The sequence below is a fragment of the Oncorhynchus keta genome, chromosome 34 (assembly GCF_023373465.1).
Source record: "Oncorhynchus keta strain PuntledgeMale-10-30-2019 chromosome 34, Oket_V2, whole genome shotgun sequence".
NCBI classification, from domain to species: domain Eukaryota; kingdom Metazoa; phylum Chordata; class Actinopteri; order Salmoniformes; family Salmonidae; genus Oncorhynchus; species Oncorhynchus keta.
This window is the reverse complement of record NC_068454.1, coordinates 75,850,841-75,867,570: the sequence shown is the minus strand read 5'-3', so window position 1 is coordinate 75,867,570 and position 16,730 is coordinate 75,850,841. Positions and strand designations below refer to the sequence as shown.

Genomic DNA, 16,730 nt, shown 5'->3' with positions numbered 1-16,730 from the left:
ATTCATGGCTAAATGAATAGGGAGGAGATGCTTATAATGTAGATAAGATGACGCGTGGAACCGAGGAGGATGATGAGGCACAGGGAGGAGCAAATGGATACGTCTACTCTGGGAGAAGTGCATCATGGGAATGAGGAGGTTAATTGGGGTGAGATGGCCAGAGGGGTGTCAGTAATGAGAGGTTGGCTTGTTGACATGATAGCTTTCACACCTCTGCTAAGCTGCCTGCGCTGGCTAAGCAGAAACCCCACTCCCCCTGCAGTGTCTGTTAAGACATCCTCAGCTGATGCATACAGTGTACCGCGTAAGACACTCTACTTTAGAAATCATGTTCCGCCATGACGGTCTGTATTCTGTTTGCTGGTTACATTATGGCTTTGCTCAGTAATTAATGTGTCCAAGTCAATATATGGTGAGTTAGCAGTTCACTACATTCCAATACACTTCACTGCACATTACAACTGCACCACACTGCGCAGTGCACAATGCACATTACACAGTTATACACACTGTAACACACAGACACAAACTCAGACTACACTCAGAGACAGTAGACACATCACACAGACACTAGAGTAGTTCAACGCTGCTTAACAACCACTTAACAGACAAACAACTACACCTCCCACTCACCTCTTGTTAACTCAACAAGCCACATAACAATGTACTGTGGGTAGTGTATTTTTTTATAGGGTTATCGTTAGGTTTAAGTGCTATTCCACCAATGACTGGGGGGTCAGCCATTGACGAGTATTATCATTATGGTGAGAGGAAGTGAATCAGGGGAACCCACTCTGGGGCCATGTTGGCTCCAGCGCCTGTCCAGGCGGGAGCTGACATGGGGTCAGTTTACCAGTTACAGGACAGACACACACCTGACACACCTGTCAGTGAGGACTTAGCCAGAGCACCGATCCCATAGTTATTGGAGTTGTTCCTCTTCAGACGAGGCAGGATGGACGTGGTGTCTTCCATAGACAGCTAGAGGAGCGAGGGAAGAAGATGACAGAGAGATGGAGGAAGAGATGTGTGCCAGAGAAGCACATAGAGTTCAGAGGGTAGGTGAGAGGAGAAGTTCGGTAGATATTGGGTTAATACAGCGTCAAAAAGAAACAATGTCATCATTTGACAACAAAAAAAAAATCAAAATTTCCCAAGGTCGTTGTTCGAACAACTTCCTGCTTGACAGTTCTGAAGTGCATTATGGGAAGTGATGCGAGAGTTAACGATACGGTATAGAGAGAGTTAGATGGGAGGGGGAGTGAGGGGACGAAGTAGTAGGTTACCTAAGGTGAGTTAAATCAAGTAAATCAAAACAAATAGAGGAACATAAGATAGAGAAATAAAGGTAGATGAAGGAATGATGTCACAACACTTACATTGATTCCTTCCCATGAAAATTCTGAACATCCATGCTGAAGGAGAAAAATAGGAGGAGAGAGGGATGGGGAAAGAAGGAGCAGGAGAGAGGAAGAGAGTGGGAACAAGAGAGAAGGAGAGAAAGACGTACACATGCATGGAAGAAATGGGAGGAGACAAAGAGGAGGACGAGAGTAGTGATAGTGACAGGGGTAGAGTAGTATAACCAACATGCAGAAATAGAAAGAAGGATAGGAGAGGGAAAGAGGGAGAAGAACACCGAGAGACACATATAGGGTTTTAGAGGAGAAGAGTCAAAGACCAGAAAGAGAGAGGAGAGACAATGACCAGAAAGACAGAGGAGAGGAGTCAAAGACCAGAAAGATAGAGGATGAGAAGAGTCAAAGACCAGAAAGACAGAGGAGGAGAAGAGTCAAAGACCAGAAAGACAGAGGAGGAGAAGAGTCAAAGACCAGAAAGACAGAGGAGAGGAGACAAAGACCAGAAAGATAGAGGAGAGGAGACAAAGACCAGAAAGATAGAGGAGAGGAGACAAAGACCAGAAAGACAGAGGAGAAGAGACAGAGACCAGAAAGACAGAGGAGAAGAGACAAAGACCAGAAAGACAGAGGAGAAGAGACAAAGACCAGAAAGACAGAAGAGAGGAGACAAAGACCAGAAAGACAGAAGAGAGGAGACAAAGACCAGAAAGACAGAGGAGGAGAGAAGACAAAGACCAGAAAGACAGAGGAGGAGAGGAGACAAAGACCAGAAAGACAGAGGAGAGGAGACAAAGACCAGAAAGATAGAGGAGAGGAGACAAAGACCAGAAAGACAGAAGAGAGGAGACAAAGACCAGAAAGACAGAGGAGGAGAGAAGACAAAGACCAGAAAGACAGAGGAGGAGAGGAGACAAAGACCAGAAAGACAGAGGAGAGGAGACAAAGACCAGAAAGATAGAGGAGAGGAGACAAAAACCAGAAAGACAGGGGAGAGGAGACAAAGACCAGAAAGACAGAGGAGAAGAGACAAAGACCAGAAAGACAGAGGAGAAGAGACAAAGACCAGAAAGGCAGAGGAGGAGAGACAGTGACCAGAAAGACAGAGGAAGAGAGACAATGACCAGAAAGACAGAGGAGGAGAAGAGTCAAATACCAGAAAGACAGAGGAGGAGAGGAGTCAAAGACCAGAAAGACAGAGGAAAGGAGACAAAGACCAGAAAGACAGAAGAGAGGAGACAAAGACCAGAAAGACAGAGGAGGAGAGGAGACAAAGACCAGAAAGACATAGGAGGAGAGGAGACAAAGACCAGAAAGACAGAGGAGGAGAGGAGACAAAGACCAGAAAGACAGAGGAGAGGAGACAAAGACCAGAAAGATAGAGGAGAGGAGACAAAGACAAGAAAGACAGAGGAGAAGAGACAAAGACCAGAAAGACAGAAGAGAGGAGACAAAGACCAGAAAGACAGAGGAGGAGAGGAGACAAAGACCAGAAAGAGAGGAGGAGAGGAGACAAAGACCAGAAAGACAGAGGAGGAGAGAAGACAAAGACCAGAAAGATAGAGGAGGAGAGGAGACAAAGACCAGCAATAGAGAGGAGGAGAGGAGACAAAGACCAGAAAGAGAGAGGAGGAGAGGAGACAAAGACCAGAAAGACAGAGGAGGAGAGGAGACAAAGACCGGAAAGATAGAGGAGGAGAGGAGACAAAGACCAGAAAGAGAGAGGAGGAGAGGAGACAAAGACCAGAAAGACAGAGGAGGAGAGGAGACAAAGACCAGAAAGACAGGGGAGAGGAGACAAAGACCAGAAAGACAGGGGAGAGGAGACAAAGACCAGAAAGACAGGGGAGAGGAGACAAAGACCAGAAAGACAGAGGAGGAGAGGAGACAAAGACCAGAAAGATAGAGGAGGAGAGGAGACAAAGACCAGAAAGACAGAGGAGGAGAGGAGTCAAAGACCAGAAAGATAGAGAATGAGCGACAAAGACCAGAAGGATAGAGGAGAGGAGACAAAGACCAGAAAGACAGAGGAGAGGAGACAAAGACCAGAAAGATAGAGGAGATGAGACAAAGACCAGAAAGATAGAGGAGGAGAGACAAAGACCAGAAAGACAGAGGAGGAGAGACAAAGACCAGAAAGACAGAGGAGGAGAGACAAAGACCAAAGAGACAGAGGAGGAGAGACAAAGACCAGAGAGACAGAGGAGGAGAAGAGTCAAAGACCAGAAAGATAGAGGAGGAGAAGAGTCAAAGACCAGAAAGACAGAGGAGGAAAAGAGTCAAAGACCAGAAAGATGGAGGAGGAGTAGATTCAAGGTCCAGAGCGACAGAGAGAAGGGAGGGGTTGAAAGGCTGATCAGTTCCATAGTACAGCAGAGTGAATATGTTATGACTGAATGATTCTCTCTCTCCACTCATTTCCTCCTCTGGTTACGTCTGCTACACCAAGCACTGAGCCAAACACACATCCAAGCCAGTGGGGGGGCTGATACAGAAGTGTCTGTGTGCAAGCATGTAGGCGTGTGTGTGAGTGTGTGTGTGAATGTGTGTGTGAATGTGTGTGTGTGCAAGCGTGTAGGCGTGTGTGTGAATGTGTGTGTGTGTGAATGTGTGTGTGTGCAAGCGTGTAGGCGTGTGTGTGAATGCGTGCATATGTGTTTATGTGTGCGCGTGTGTGTGTGCAATCTATGTGTGTGTGGGGGCGTGTGTGTGTGTGCGTGCTTGTGTTATAACTGATGTAAGCTGGCTGATGGTAGCGGTGTCAGTGTCCTCTCTGGTGAGATCTGTGTCTGCAGAGACAGACTGGTGAGATCTGTGTCTGCAGAGACAGACAGACAGACAGACAGACAGACAGACAGACAGACAGACAGACAGACAGACAGGGGGCTGAGGAGCAGGCTAACAGAAGGGGGATGGTGACAGTCTAGATAAGCACCAGCGTCTGTCACACCACCTCTGAGTCCTGTATCAGCTGAATTGTTCCTGACAATACAGGAGCCGGGGCCTTAGAACCAGCAGGACGCTACGGGTGCCATGTCCCCTTACAGATGTGTTCAGTCTCCAGAAAACCTAGCTCTCATGTTCTCTCTCTTATTGTTACACTCTGTCTGTCTGTCTGTCTGTCTGTCTGTCTGTCTGTCTGTCTGTCTGTCTGTCTGTCTGTCTGTCTGTCTGTCTCTTTCTCTCCTCTCTCTCGCTCTCTTTTTTGATTACATTTTGAAGGGCAAGTTTGTCAAGAGAAACACATGATCGATCCACAGTACAGTACATTCGGTTTCAATTTAAATGGTCCTCTTTCTCCTGCCAGAAAATCATCCAAGAAGTGCTGAAGATCATTTTAGTAACAGTATCTCAAAAGGAAGGAGAGGAGAGAGGACTTGAAAGGAGAAGTGGAGTGGAAAGGATCTGAGAGGAGAGTAGTGAGGGATCGAGTGAGAGGAGGAGAGGTGGGTGATGCCCCTACTGTTCTACAGTGAGCCAGCACTGAGGCGTGACAGAGAAGCAGCAGACGTCATAGCAACAGCAACGAGCCAACCACAGAGGTTGGTTCTCCTTCCAGCTACAGCCGCCATTTTGAGTGTAGAGGAAGTTAGCAAACCAACAGCAACATGTGCGCTAGCTAGCTACTCTACAAGCAGATGCAGTAGCACTCATGGCTTCAGTAGTAGAGAGCTAAAGTTGATGTTGGTCACCATCTTGGATCAAGATCCCCATTCGTGGAATAGTGAGCACCCACTGCTGGAGCCATTGGGTGTAACAGGGTGGCTGAGCTGTGTGAATTAAGAGTGATAGTTAAAGTCCTGAATGTCAGGCTTACCTGTTCCCCATCCTTTACTGGCACTCCATCTGCCGCTAAAACAGAGAGAGAGAGAGGGAGGGAGGGAGGGAGGGAGGGAGGGAGGGAGGGAGGGAGGGAGGGAGGGAGGGAGGGAGGGAGGGAGGGAGGGAGGGAGAGGGAGGGAGGGATAGAGAGAGAGAGAGAGAAATAAATGAGGAGAGAGAGAAAGAGAGAGAGAACAAGAAGAAGAGAAGAGAGATACGTTGTTTGAATTTGATTTGGCAATGTGAATACAAGTTCCGTCACACTGCCAATAGAGAGAGAGGGAGAAGCATGGTCAGGGGGATAAAGGTGTGACTTTGGCTGTAACACTAAACAGTCATAAAACAGTAGGCTAATCATTACTGTCTAACTGTGTTAGAGAGAAGAGCATCACTTCACTGACTGACCACAGGACACTGCTACTCAACATACACCCGCAAATAGAATCACACATAAGTTTACATACACTTAGGTTGGAGTCATTAAAACTTGTTTTTCAACCACTCCACACATTTCTTGTTAACAAACTATAGTTTTGGCAAGTTGGTTAGGACATCTACTTTGTGCATGACACAAGTCATTTTTCCAAAAATTGTTTACAGACAGATTATTTCACTTATAATTCACTGTATCACAATTCCAGTGGGTCAGAAGGTTACATACACTAAGCTGACTGTGCCTTTAAACAGCTTGGAAAATTCCAGGAAATTATTTCATGGCATTAGAAGCTTCTGATAGGCTAAATGACATCATTTGAGTCAATTGGAGGTGTACCTGTGGATGAATTTCAAGGCCGACCTTCAAACTCAGTGCCTCTTTGCTTGACATCATGGGAAATTAGCCAAGAAAAATACTTGTAGACCTCCACAAGTCTGGTTCTGTCACGTGGGACTAGGTGGGTGCAGGAATCAGACGCAGAGAGTAACTGAGTTGAAGTGCTTTACTCTTGCACACAAAAATAATAAGCCCAACAAAATACAGGGCGCAGGACACTATACAAGACAACCCAAAAACCACAGGGTGTCTAGAAAAGAAAAGATAATACACCACTACCTAACATGCACACACGTAACATTAAGATAATACACCACTACCTAATATGCACACACATAACATTAAGATAATACACCACTACCTAACATGTACACACATAACATTAAGATAATACACCACTACCTAACATGCACACACGTAACATTAAGATAATACACCACTACCTAACATGCACACACGTAACATTAAGATAATACACCACTACCTAACATGCACACACATAACATTAAGATAATACACCACTACCTAACATGCACACACGTAACATTAAGATAATACACCACTACCTAACATGCACACACGTAACATTAAGATAATACACCACTACCTAACATGCACACACATAACATATAGAGACAATCCACCACTACCTAACATGCACACACGTAACATTAAGATAATACACCACTACCTAACATGCACACACATAACATATAGAGACAATCCACCACTACCTAACATGCACACACGTAACATTAAGATAATACACCACTACCTAACATGCTCACACATAACATTAAGATAATACACCACTACATAACATGCACACAGATAACATTAAGATAATACACCACTACCTAACATGCTCACACATAACATTAAGATAATACACCACTACCTAACATGCTCACACATAACATTAAGATAATACACCACTACCTAACATGCACACACGTAACATTAAGATAATGCACCACTACCTAACATGCACACACATAACATTAAGATAATACACCACTACCTAACATGCACACACATAACATTAAGATAATACACCACTACCTAACATGCACACACGTAACATTAAGATAATACACCACTACCTAACATGCACACACATAACATTAAGATAATACACCACTACCTAACATGCACACACGTAACATTAAGATAATACACCACTACCTAACATGCACACACATAACATTAAGATAATACACCACTACCTAACATGCACACACGTAACATTAAGATAATACACCACTACCTAACATGCACACACATAACATTAAGATAATACACCACTACCTAACATGCACACACGTAACATTAAGATAATACACCACTACCTAACATGCACACACATAACATTAAGATAATACACCACTACCTAACATGCACACACATAACATTAAGATAATGCACCACTACCTAACATGCACACACATAACATTAAGATAATACACCACTACCTAACATGCACACACATAACATTAAGATAATACACCACTACCTAACATGCACACATGTAACATTAAGATAATGCACCACTACCTAACATGCACACACATAACATTAAGACAATCCCACACAAAACAAGGGCGGGTCAAACTACTACATATAGGGAAGCTAATTAAACCAAAATAAACACAGGTGAAACTAATAAGACAAAACCACCAGACAAACGAAAAAGGGATCGGTAGCGGCTAGTAGGACGGCGACGACGACCGCCGAGCACCACCCGAACAGGCAGGGGAGCCAACTTCGGCGGAAGTCGTGACAGGTTCATCCTTGGGAGCAATTTAAATACACCTGAAGGTACCACGCTCATCTGTACAAATAATAGGACCACGTAGCCATCATACCGCTCAGGAAGGAGATGCCTTCTGTCTCCTAGAGATGAACGTACTTTGGTGCGATAAGTGCAAATCAATCCCAGAACAACAGCAAAGGACATTGTGAAGATGCTGGAGGAAATAGGTACAAAAGTATCTATATCCACAGTAAAATGAGTCCAAAATTGAAAGGTTGCTCAGCATGGAAGAAGCCACTGCTCCAAAACCGCCATAAAAAATCCAGACTACGGTTTGCAACTGCACACGGGGAAAAAGATTGTACTTGGAGAAATGTCCTCTGGTCTGATGAAACAAAAATAGAACTGTTTGGCCCTAATGACCATCGTTATGTTTGGAGGAAAAAGGGGGAGGCTTGCAAGCCGAAGAACCACATCCCAACCGTGAAGCATGGGGGTGGCAGCATCATGTTGTGGGGCTTCTTTGCTGCAGAGGAGACTCGTGCACTTCACAAAATAGGTGGCATCATGAGGGAGGGAAATTATGTGAATATATTGAAGCAACATCTCAAGACATCAGTCAGGAAGTTAAAGCTTGGTCACAAACGGGTCTTCCAAATCGACAATGACCCCAAGCATACTTCCAAAGTTGTGGCAAAATGGCTTAAGGACAACAAAGTCAAGGTATTGGAGTGGCCATCGCAAAGCCCTGACCTCAATCGTACAGACAATTTGTGGGCAAAACTGACAAAGCGTGTGCGCGCAAGGAGGTTTACAAACCTGACAGTTACACCAGCTCTGTCAGGAGGAAAGGGCCAAAATTCACCCAACTTATTGTGGGAAGCTTGTGGAAGGCTACCTGACGCGTTTGACCCAAGTTAAACAATTAAAAGGCAATGCTACCAAATACTAACTGAGTGTATGTAAACATCTGACCCACTGGGAATGTGATGAAAAAAATGAAAGCTGAAATAAATCAGTCTCTCTACTATTATTCTGACATTTCACATTCTTAAAATAAAGTGGTGATCCTAACTGACCTAAAACAGGGAATTTTTACTAGGATTAAATGTCAGGAATTGTGAAAAACTGAGTTTAAATGTATTTGGCTAAGGTATATGTAAACTTCTGACTTACACACACACACACACACGCACACAGTGAATCCTTCCTGGGGGTGACAAAGGGAACCTGAAGTACATTCCCAACGTTGTGTTGGATTAATGCATTGTATTATCCCTCCTCTTTTCCTGGCTGTCCAAATCCTAATTAAAACACAGGTTTAATTAGTGAGACATTGGTGGTAATGGAGTTTAAATACAGCAGCGGTCTCTGGGCGCTCGCTCTCTTTATCAGAGTCTGTGGCCTTCTCTCCCCCCTTTCTCTCCCTGGGGGGTTTGCTTCTCTGTGTGTGTACACTGAGTGTGTGTGTACAGTGTGTGTGTGTAATGCTACATCTGTAGACTGTAGAAGTATTGAATTAAACCAGTCAGTTGTATGTCTCACTGAGGCGTTAATACACTGAGCTACTTGATGTCCAGCGACACACCAGTAGAGTAGTGTTAGCTTTACAGAGAGGACATTCCAACACGCTGCGTTCTCCTGTCTGTCTGCCCTGCCTGACTCCTCTACAGGGCTCTCAGCTGACTGAGTAGCTGTTAGCACCTGCTTCCACCTGATTGCCGCCACACCATTTACACCTATTCCATCTGGATAAAGATAAAGATTTCAGAGATTAAAACTGACAGATGAAGTCAGGTCTGTCTGACCCCATAATGACCCTGTTAGTGTTTCCTGTAGTGTGACCCCCTGGCCTCCAGCCAGTCTGAGTGTCTTCCAGGCTGACCTTGTGGGACTGACACAGCTGAGGTGAGAGAAACAGTTAGTCAGCCTGCCAGACTGGATCTCTCCGTATCTTTCTCTCTAGGGGGCACAAAGTGTCCCAGGTTTCCTCTGTGTGGCTAAAAGACACAAACACACATAAACATGCACTAATACACACACACATAAACACACACCTCATATGAATACGGCATCACACAAACACACACAAACATCAGATCAGCTAAGTGTCTTATTCTGAGGTCATATATTTCAAATCAGAGCAATATTCCTTGAACAACTGGCTTTGAAAGCTATTTTTAGTCAGCTACAAGATGCAAGGAAAGCAAACCAACAGCTACTCGACATACATAATATGTTCTGATAAAGAGTAACTGCTGCAGCTATAGGAGACTCAACAGCAATAACAAGGGAGCACGTGACCAGAGCAGAGCGATGAGCCAGCTCTCTCCCCCATCCCCATCTCAGCTCTCTCCCCCATACCCAGCTCTCTCCCCCATCCCCATCCCAGCTCTCTCCCCCATACCCAGCTCTCTCCCCTATACCCAGCCCAGTTCTCTCCCCCAGCTCTCTCCCCCCATCCCCAGTCCAGCTCTCTCCCTATACCCAGCCCAGTTCTCTCCCCCAGCTCTCTCCCCCCCATCCCCCCATCCCCAGCACAGCTCTCTCTCCCCCCACCCCCAGCACAGCTTATACCCAGTCCAGCTCTCTCCCCCATTATCCCCACCCAGCTCTCCCCCCAGTTCTCTCCCCCCTATCCCCAGCCCCCCAGCTCTCTCCCCATCCCTCAGCCCAGCCCAGTTCTCTCCCCCCCATCCCCAGCACAGCTCTCTCCCCCATACCCAGTCCAGCTCTCTCCCCCATCCCCAGCCCAGCATCCCCAGCCCAGCTCTCTCCCCCATCCCCAGCACAGCTCTCTCCCCCATACCCAGTCCAGCTCTCTCCCCCACCCCCAGCACAGCTCTCTCCCCACATCCCCATACCCAGCTCTCTCCCCCATCCCCAGCCCAGCTCTCTCCCCAGCCCAGCTATACCCAGCACAGCTCTCTCCCCCATCCCCAGCCCAGCTCTCTCCCCTATACCCAGTCCAGCTCTCTTTTTAGATAGATATCCCCCTGCGGCAACGGAGGAGACGGGTCCAGCCAAGACGCAGCCACTCTGGAGAGTGAGAGGCAGTGAAGGGGATGAGGAAGAGAGGAGGAGGAGATGAAGAAGAGAGGAGAAAGAGAGGAGCAAGAGAGGAGAAAGAGGGGAGGGGTGACAGAGCATGGCGGCCGTGCCAAACGAACAACCATAGATCTGCAGCGGCTACACCTGTCAGCTAAGACTCCGGCGGCGACCTGACAACTCCCACTGACATGGAAAGAAGCGCTTGAGCATCATCTGTCTTTTTAATTCAGAGGCCCTGCTGCAAATGAGCGATGCAGAGCTGGATATGAACAGGGGGTCTCTGTTCTGGTTGGCTGGTGCTGGTGGTGACAGCTGTGGTGAGGCTAGTTGACACGGTGGGAGGCAGGCTGAACTTGTAGAGGGCTGGTGTGTGAGAGAGTTGGGCCGGGAAACAGCTGAGCACCAGATGGTACAGAGAGAGCGTATGGGGAGGCTGTGGGTGAAAGGGTGAAAGGCTAAAAGAGTAAAAGCCTGTCAGATAAAGATACGGGTGGATGGCCTGTTCCTGAAAACATTTCTTCCCTCTGCTCCACCCTCCAATGGTACATGCACCTGTCATGAGAGGGTAGGCCATGCCTCATTACTCCAGCTTAGTCATTAACCCCACCACAGCCTGGGCTAAGAACTAAGTAGTGATCACCAACATTTTTCTCCAGACCTACACTAACCTGATTCATCTGATTCAACAAATAAAGGCCTGTACGATCGGGTGATCAGTGGGGAAAGGTGTGAAACACGGTGCTCTGTGATAGTTCACCGTGCTTTATTTCTTCTATCTGTTGTTAGTGGTGTTGATATAGACAATAGCAGTGTTGTGCACATACCAACACACACACACACACACACACACACACACACACACACACACAATCTGTCAGCATTAAAGGCAAGATGGCGTGTCAGTTTCATAACTCACTCTCAGACTGAGTCATTCTGTTCACCAGCAAGGACTGTCACACTGCGCCCACACATGGCCACTCTAATAAACACACAGTCACACACACACAAGTGCGTACAGGCACTCTCATACACATGCACACACACACGCAGGCACTCGTAATCACTGTCTATTTCTCCCAAACACACTGATCAAGGGTTGTCACCCTACACTTTCACTGAGACACTCAGATAATTGAGCAACAGAATGATGACACACTGGCAAGACCAGATGACACACACACACACACACACACAAACACCCTTTCAATTAAGTGGTTCTTCACTGAGTCGTTCACCTTGACTGTGTTTATGTGTCAGTCGATTCAGTCCTCAGCCAATCAATGCTCCAATCACTGTGCTTGTGAAAACAGGGTTCCAAAAGGGTTCTTCAGCTGTCCCCATAGGATAACACTTTTTGGTTCCAGATAGAATCCTTTTGTGTTCCATGTAGAACCCTATGTGGAAAGAGTTCTACAAGGAACCAAAAGGGTTCTAACTGGAACCAAAAGGGTTCTAACTGGAACCAAAGGGGTTCTACCTGGAACCAAAGGGGTTCTACCTGAAACCAAAAAGGGCTCTTCAAAGGGTTCTTCTATGGGAACAGTCAAAGAACCCGTTAAAGTTCTAGATAGCACCTTTTCTTCTAAGAGTGTAGAGTGAATCGTATCTGTCTGTCTGTCTGTTAGCACTTTTAATCAACTCAATATCAGGGAATCCCTTTCAGTAACGAAATATCGTAAACAAAGCAGTGTAATGGAAAGCTGGCGGGCAGTTGAGCACACACACACACGCACACGCACACACGCACGCACACGCACACACACACACTTTATACACACTGTATACGTACACATACAACACACACACTACAACACACACCTCAAAAAGAGGAGAGAGTATGCACAGACACACTACAGCACACACTCCAAAAAAGAGGAGTGAGTATGCTCACACACACACACACACACGGGTCATTCTCACAGAACGATACACAACCCAACCAGCGTACTGCTTCTTAACACAGCGCGCATCCAACCCAGAAGCCAGCCGCACCAATGTGTCGGAGGGTACACCGTGCACCTGGCAACCTTGGTTAGCGCGCACTGCGCCCGGCCCACCACAGGAGTCGCTGGTGCGCGATGAGACAAGGACATCCCTACCGACCAAGCCCTCCCTAACCCGGACGACGCTAGGCCAATTGCGGACGGGTCGTTCCCACTGTCTCCCTTAATGGTCGATTATTCTGTCACGTTGGCATGAATGAGTCGGGAGACAGGCGCAGGAATGTGTAATAGGAGTTTTATTCATCCCAATTTATGGCATGCCGTGTAAAAGCACAGGGACAAAGACCAAACAAACACGTAAACAAAACACAGGGTTGAAACCCCAGCAAAAGAGCAACGAGTACCTTGAATAAATAACATTAGCGCACAATGATTATCACACGGGGCGAGACCCGTAATCATCTGCGGAATCCACATGGTCACAAAAGCCAAAACACACAGCACAGGTACTCACACACACCAACGGACATTGTAACAGTAATCGACACCACCATGGTGAACGAAGGGCACATATATACAAATACTGTCACGTTCTGACCTTAGTTCCTTCTTTATGTCTTTATTTTAGTTGGTCAGGGTGTGAGTTGGGGTGGGCATTCTGTTGTATTTCTATGTTTTGTTCTGTTATATTTCTATGTGTTTGGCCTAGTATGGTTCTCAATCAGAGGCAGGTGTCAGTCGTTGTCTCTGATTGGGAGCCATATTTAGGTAGCCTGTTTTCTATTGTTTTTTTGTGGGTGGTTGTATCCTGTGTTAGTGTTTTCACCATACGGAACTGTTTCGGTTGTTTGTACTTTTGTTATTTTGTTCAGTTGATTTATTAAATATATCATCATGGACACTTACCACGCAGCACATTGGTCTGATCTTTGCTACTCCTCCTCTGAAGAAGAGGAATTCCGTTACAAGTACAATCAGTGGGAATAGGGGCCAGGTGTGCGCAATGAAAGTTCCAGGGGGATCCGTGACAGAAAATGTACAAAAAAACTGCAGAAAATGTCAAATGTATTTAAAATAAAACACTTAGTCAAAAACTAGACATCTTAGTCTTAATGATAGTTGATTTTTGCAGATGCATCATGGTTTTGTAACTCAGTTTGCTGCAGACATTTTAAAACTGGTTTCATGAGAATTCCACACACAGGCACTCAGGCTGCATTATTAGAATGACGGCTCGGGTCCTGATGTGGTATAGGTGTGTCAACACCACTGGTGGTACAGTATAGTGATGTGGTATAGGTGTGTCAACACCACTGGTGGTACAGTATAGTGATGTGGTATAGGTATCAACACCACTGGTGGTACAGTATAGTGATGTGGTATAGGTATCAACACCACTGGTGGTACAGTATAGTGATGTGGTATAGATATCAACACCACTGGTGGTACAGTATAGTGATGTGGTATAGGAATCAACACCACTGGTGGTACAGTATAGTGATGTGGTATAGGTATCAACACCACTGGTGGTACAGTATAGTGATGTGGTATAGGTATCAACACCACTGGTGGTACAGTATAGTGATGTGGTATAGGAATCAACACCACTGGTGGTACATTATAGTGATGTGGTATAGGAATCAACACCACTGGTGGTACATTATAGTGATGTGGTATAGGTATCAACACCACTGGTGGTACAGTATAGTGATGTGGTATAGGTATCAACACCACTGGTGGTACAGTATAGTGATGTGGTATAGGTATCAACACCACTGGTGGTACAGTATAGTGATGTGGTATAGGTATCAACACCACTGGTGGTACAGTATAGTGATGTGGTATAGGTATCAACACCACTGGTGGTACAGTATAGTGATGTGGTATAGGAATCAACACCACTGGTGGTACAGTATAGTGATGTGGTATAGGTATCACCACCACTGGTGGTACAGTATAGTGATGTGGTATAGGTATCAACACCACTGGTGGTACAGTATAGTGATGTGGTATAGGTATCAACACCACTGGTGGTACAGTATGGTGATGTGGTATAGGTATCAACACCACTGGTGGTACAGTATGGTGATGTGGTATAGGTATCAACACCACTGGTGGTACAGTATGGTGATGTGGTATAGGTATCAACACCACTGGTGGTACAGTATAGTGATGTGGTATAGGAATCAACACCACTGGTGGTACAGTATAGTGATGTGGTATAGGTATCAACACCACTGGTGGTACAGTATAGTGATGTGGTATAGGAATCAACACCACTGGTGGTACAGTATAGTGATGTGGTATAGGTATCAACACCACTGGTGGTACAGTATAGTGATGTGGTATAGGTATCAACACCACTGGTGGTACAGTATAGTGATGTGGTATAGGAATCAACACCACTGGTGGTACATTATAGTGATGTGGTATAGGAATCAACACCACTGGTGGTACATTATAGTGATGTGGTATGTGGTATAGTGATGTGGTATCAACACCACTGGTGGTACATTATAGTGATGTGGTATAGGAATCAACACCACTGGTGGTACATTATAGTGATGTGGTATAGGAATCAACACCACTGGTGGTACATTATAGTGATGTGGTATAGGAATCAACACCACTGGTGGTACATTATAGTGATGTGGTATAGGAATCAACACCACTGGTGGTACATTATAGTGATGTGGTATAGGAATCAACACCACTGGTAGTACATAATAGTGATGTGGTATAGGAATCAACACCACTGGTGGTACATTATAGTGATGTGGTATAGGAATCAACACCACTGGTGGTACATTATAGTGATGTGGTATAGGAATCAACACCACTGGTGGTACAGTATGGTTATGTGGTATAGGTATCAACACCACTGGTGGTACAGTATAGTGATGTGGTATAGGTATCAACACCACTGGTGGTACAGTATAGTGATGTGGTATAGGTATCAACACCACTGGTGGTACAGTATGGTGATGTGGTATAGGTATCAACACCACTGGTGGTACAGTATAGTGATGTGGTATAGGTATCAACACCACTGGTGGTACAGTATAGTGATGTGGTATAGGTATCAACACCACTGGTGGTACAGTATAGTGATGTGGTATAGGTATCAACACCACTGGTGGTACAGTATGGTGATGTGGTATAGGTATCAACACACTGGTGGTACTGGATGGGTATAGGTATCAACACCACTGGTGATGTGTGGTATAGGTATCAACACCACTGGTGGTACAGTATAGTGATGTGGTATAGGAATCAACACCACTGGTGGTACAGTATAGTGATGTGGTATAGGTATCAACACCACTGGTGGTACAGTATAGTGATGTGGTATAGGAATCAACACCACTGGTGGTACAGTATAGTGATGTGGTATAGGTATCAACACCACTGGTGGTACAGTATAGTGATGTGGTATAGGTATCAACACCACTGGTGGTACAGTATAGTGATGTGGTATAGAACTGGTGGTACAGTATAGTGATGTGGTATAGGTATCACACCACTGGTGGTACATTATAGTGATGTGGTATAGGAATCAACACACCACTGGTGGTACATTATAGTGATGTGGTATAGGAATCAACACCACTGGTAGTACATTATAGTGATGTGGTATAGGAATCAACACCACTGGTGGTACATATAGTGATGTGGTATAGGAATCAACACCACTGGTGGTACATTATAGTGATGTGGTATAGGAATCAATGTGGTATAGGTATCACCACTGGTGGTACATTATAGTGATGTGGTATAGGAATCAACACCACTGGTGGTACATTATAGTGATGTGGTATAGGAATCAACACCACTGGTGGTACATTATAGTGATGTGGTATAGGAATCAACACCACTGGTAGTACATTATAGTGATGTGGTATAGGAATCAACACCACTGGTGGTACATTATAGTGATGTGGTATAGGAATCAACACCACTGGTGGTACAGTATGGTGATGTGGTATAGGTATCAACACCACTGGTGGTACAGTATAGTGATGTGGTATAGG

At 45.5% G+C, this 16,730-nt stretch overlaps 1 protein-coding gene across 4 annotated transcripts in view; it reads right to left on the bottom strand.

Annotated features, from left to right (window-relative positions):
* Positions 1-16,730, bottom strand: part of fam131bb (family with sequence similarity 131 member Bb) — a 38,126-nt gene that overhangs the window by 13,967 nt on the left and 7,429 nt on the right. The window contains exons 2-4 of one of the 4 annotated variants that reach the window (XM_052494911.1): positions 5,176-5,210; positions 1,380-1,415; positions 876-981 (exon numbers count right to left, since the gene is read on the bottom strand). In XM_052494911.1, the coding sequence (XP_052350871.1) occupies positions 876-981; positions 1,380-1,415; positions 5,176-5,210 (177 nt within the window). The remainder of the gene's footprint in view (positions 1-875; positions 982-1,379; positions 1,416-5,175; positions 5,211-16,730) is intronic. The other 3 variants (XM_052494912.1, XM_052494913.1, XM_052494914.1) reach the window with 3 other exon arrangements.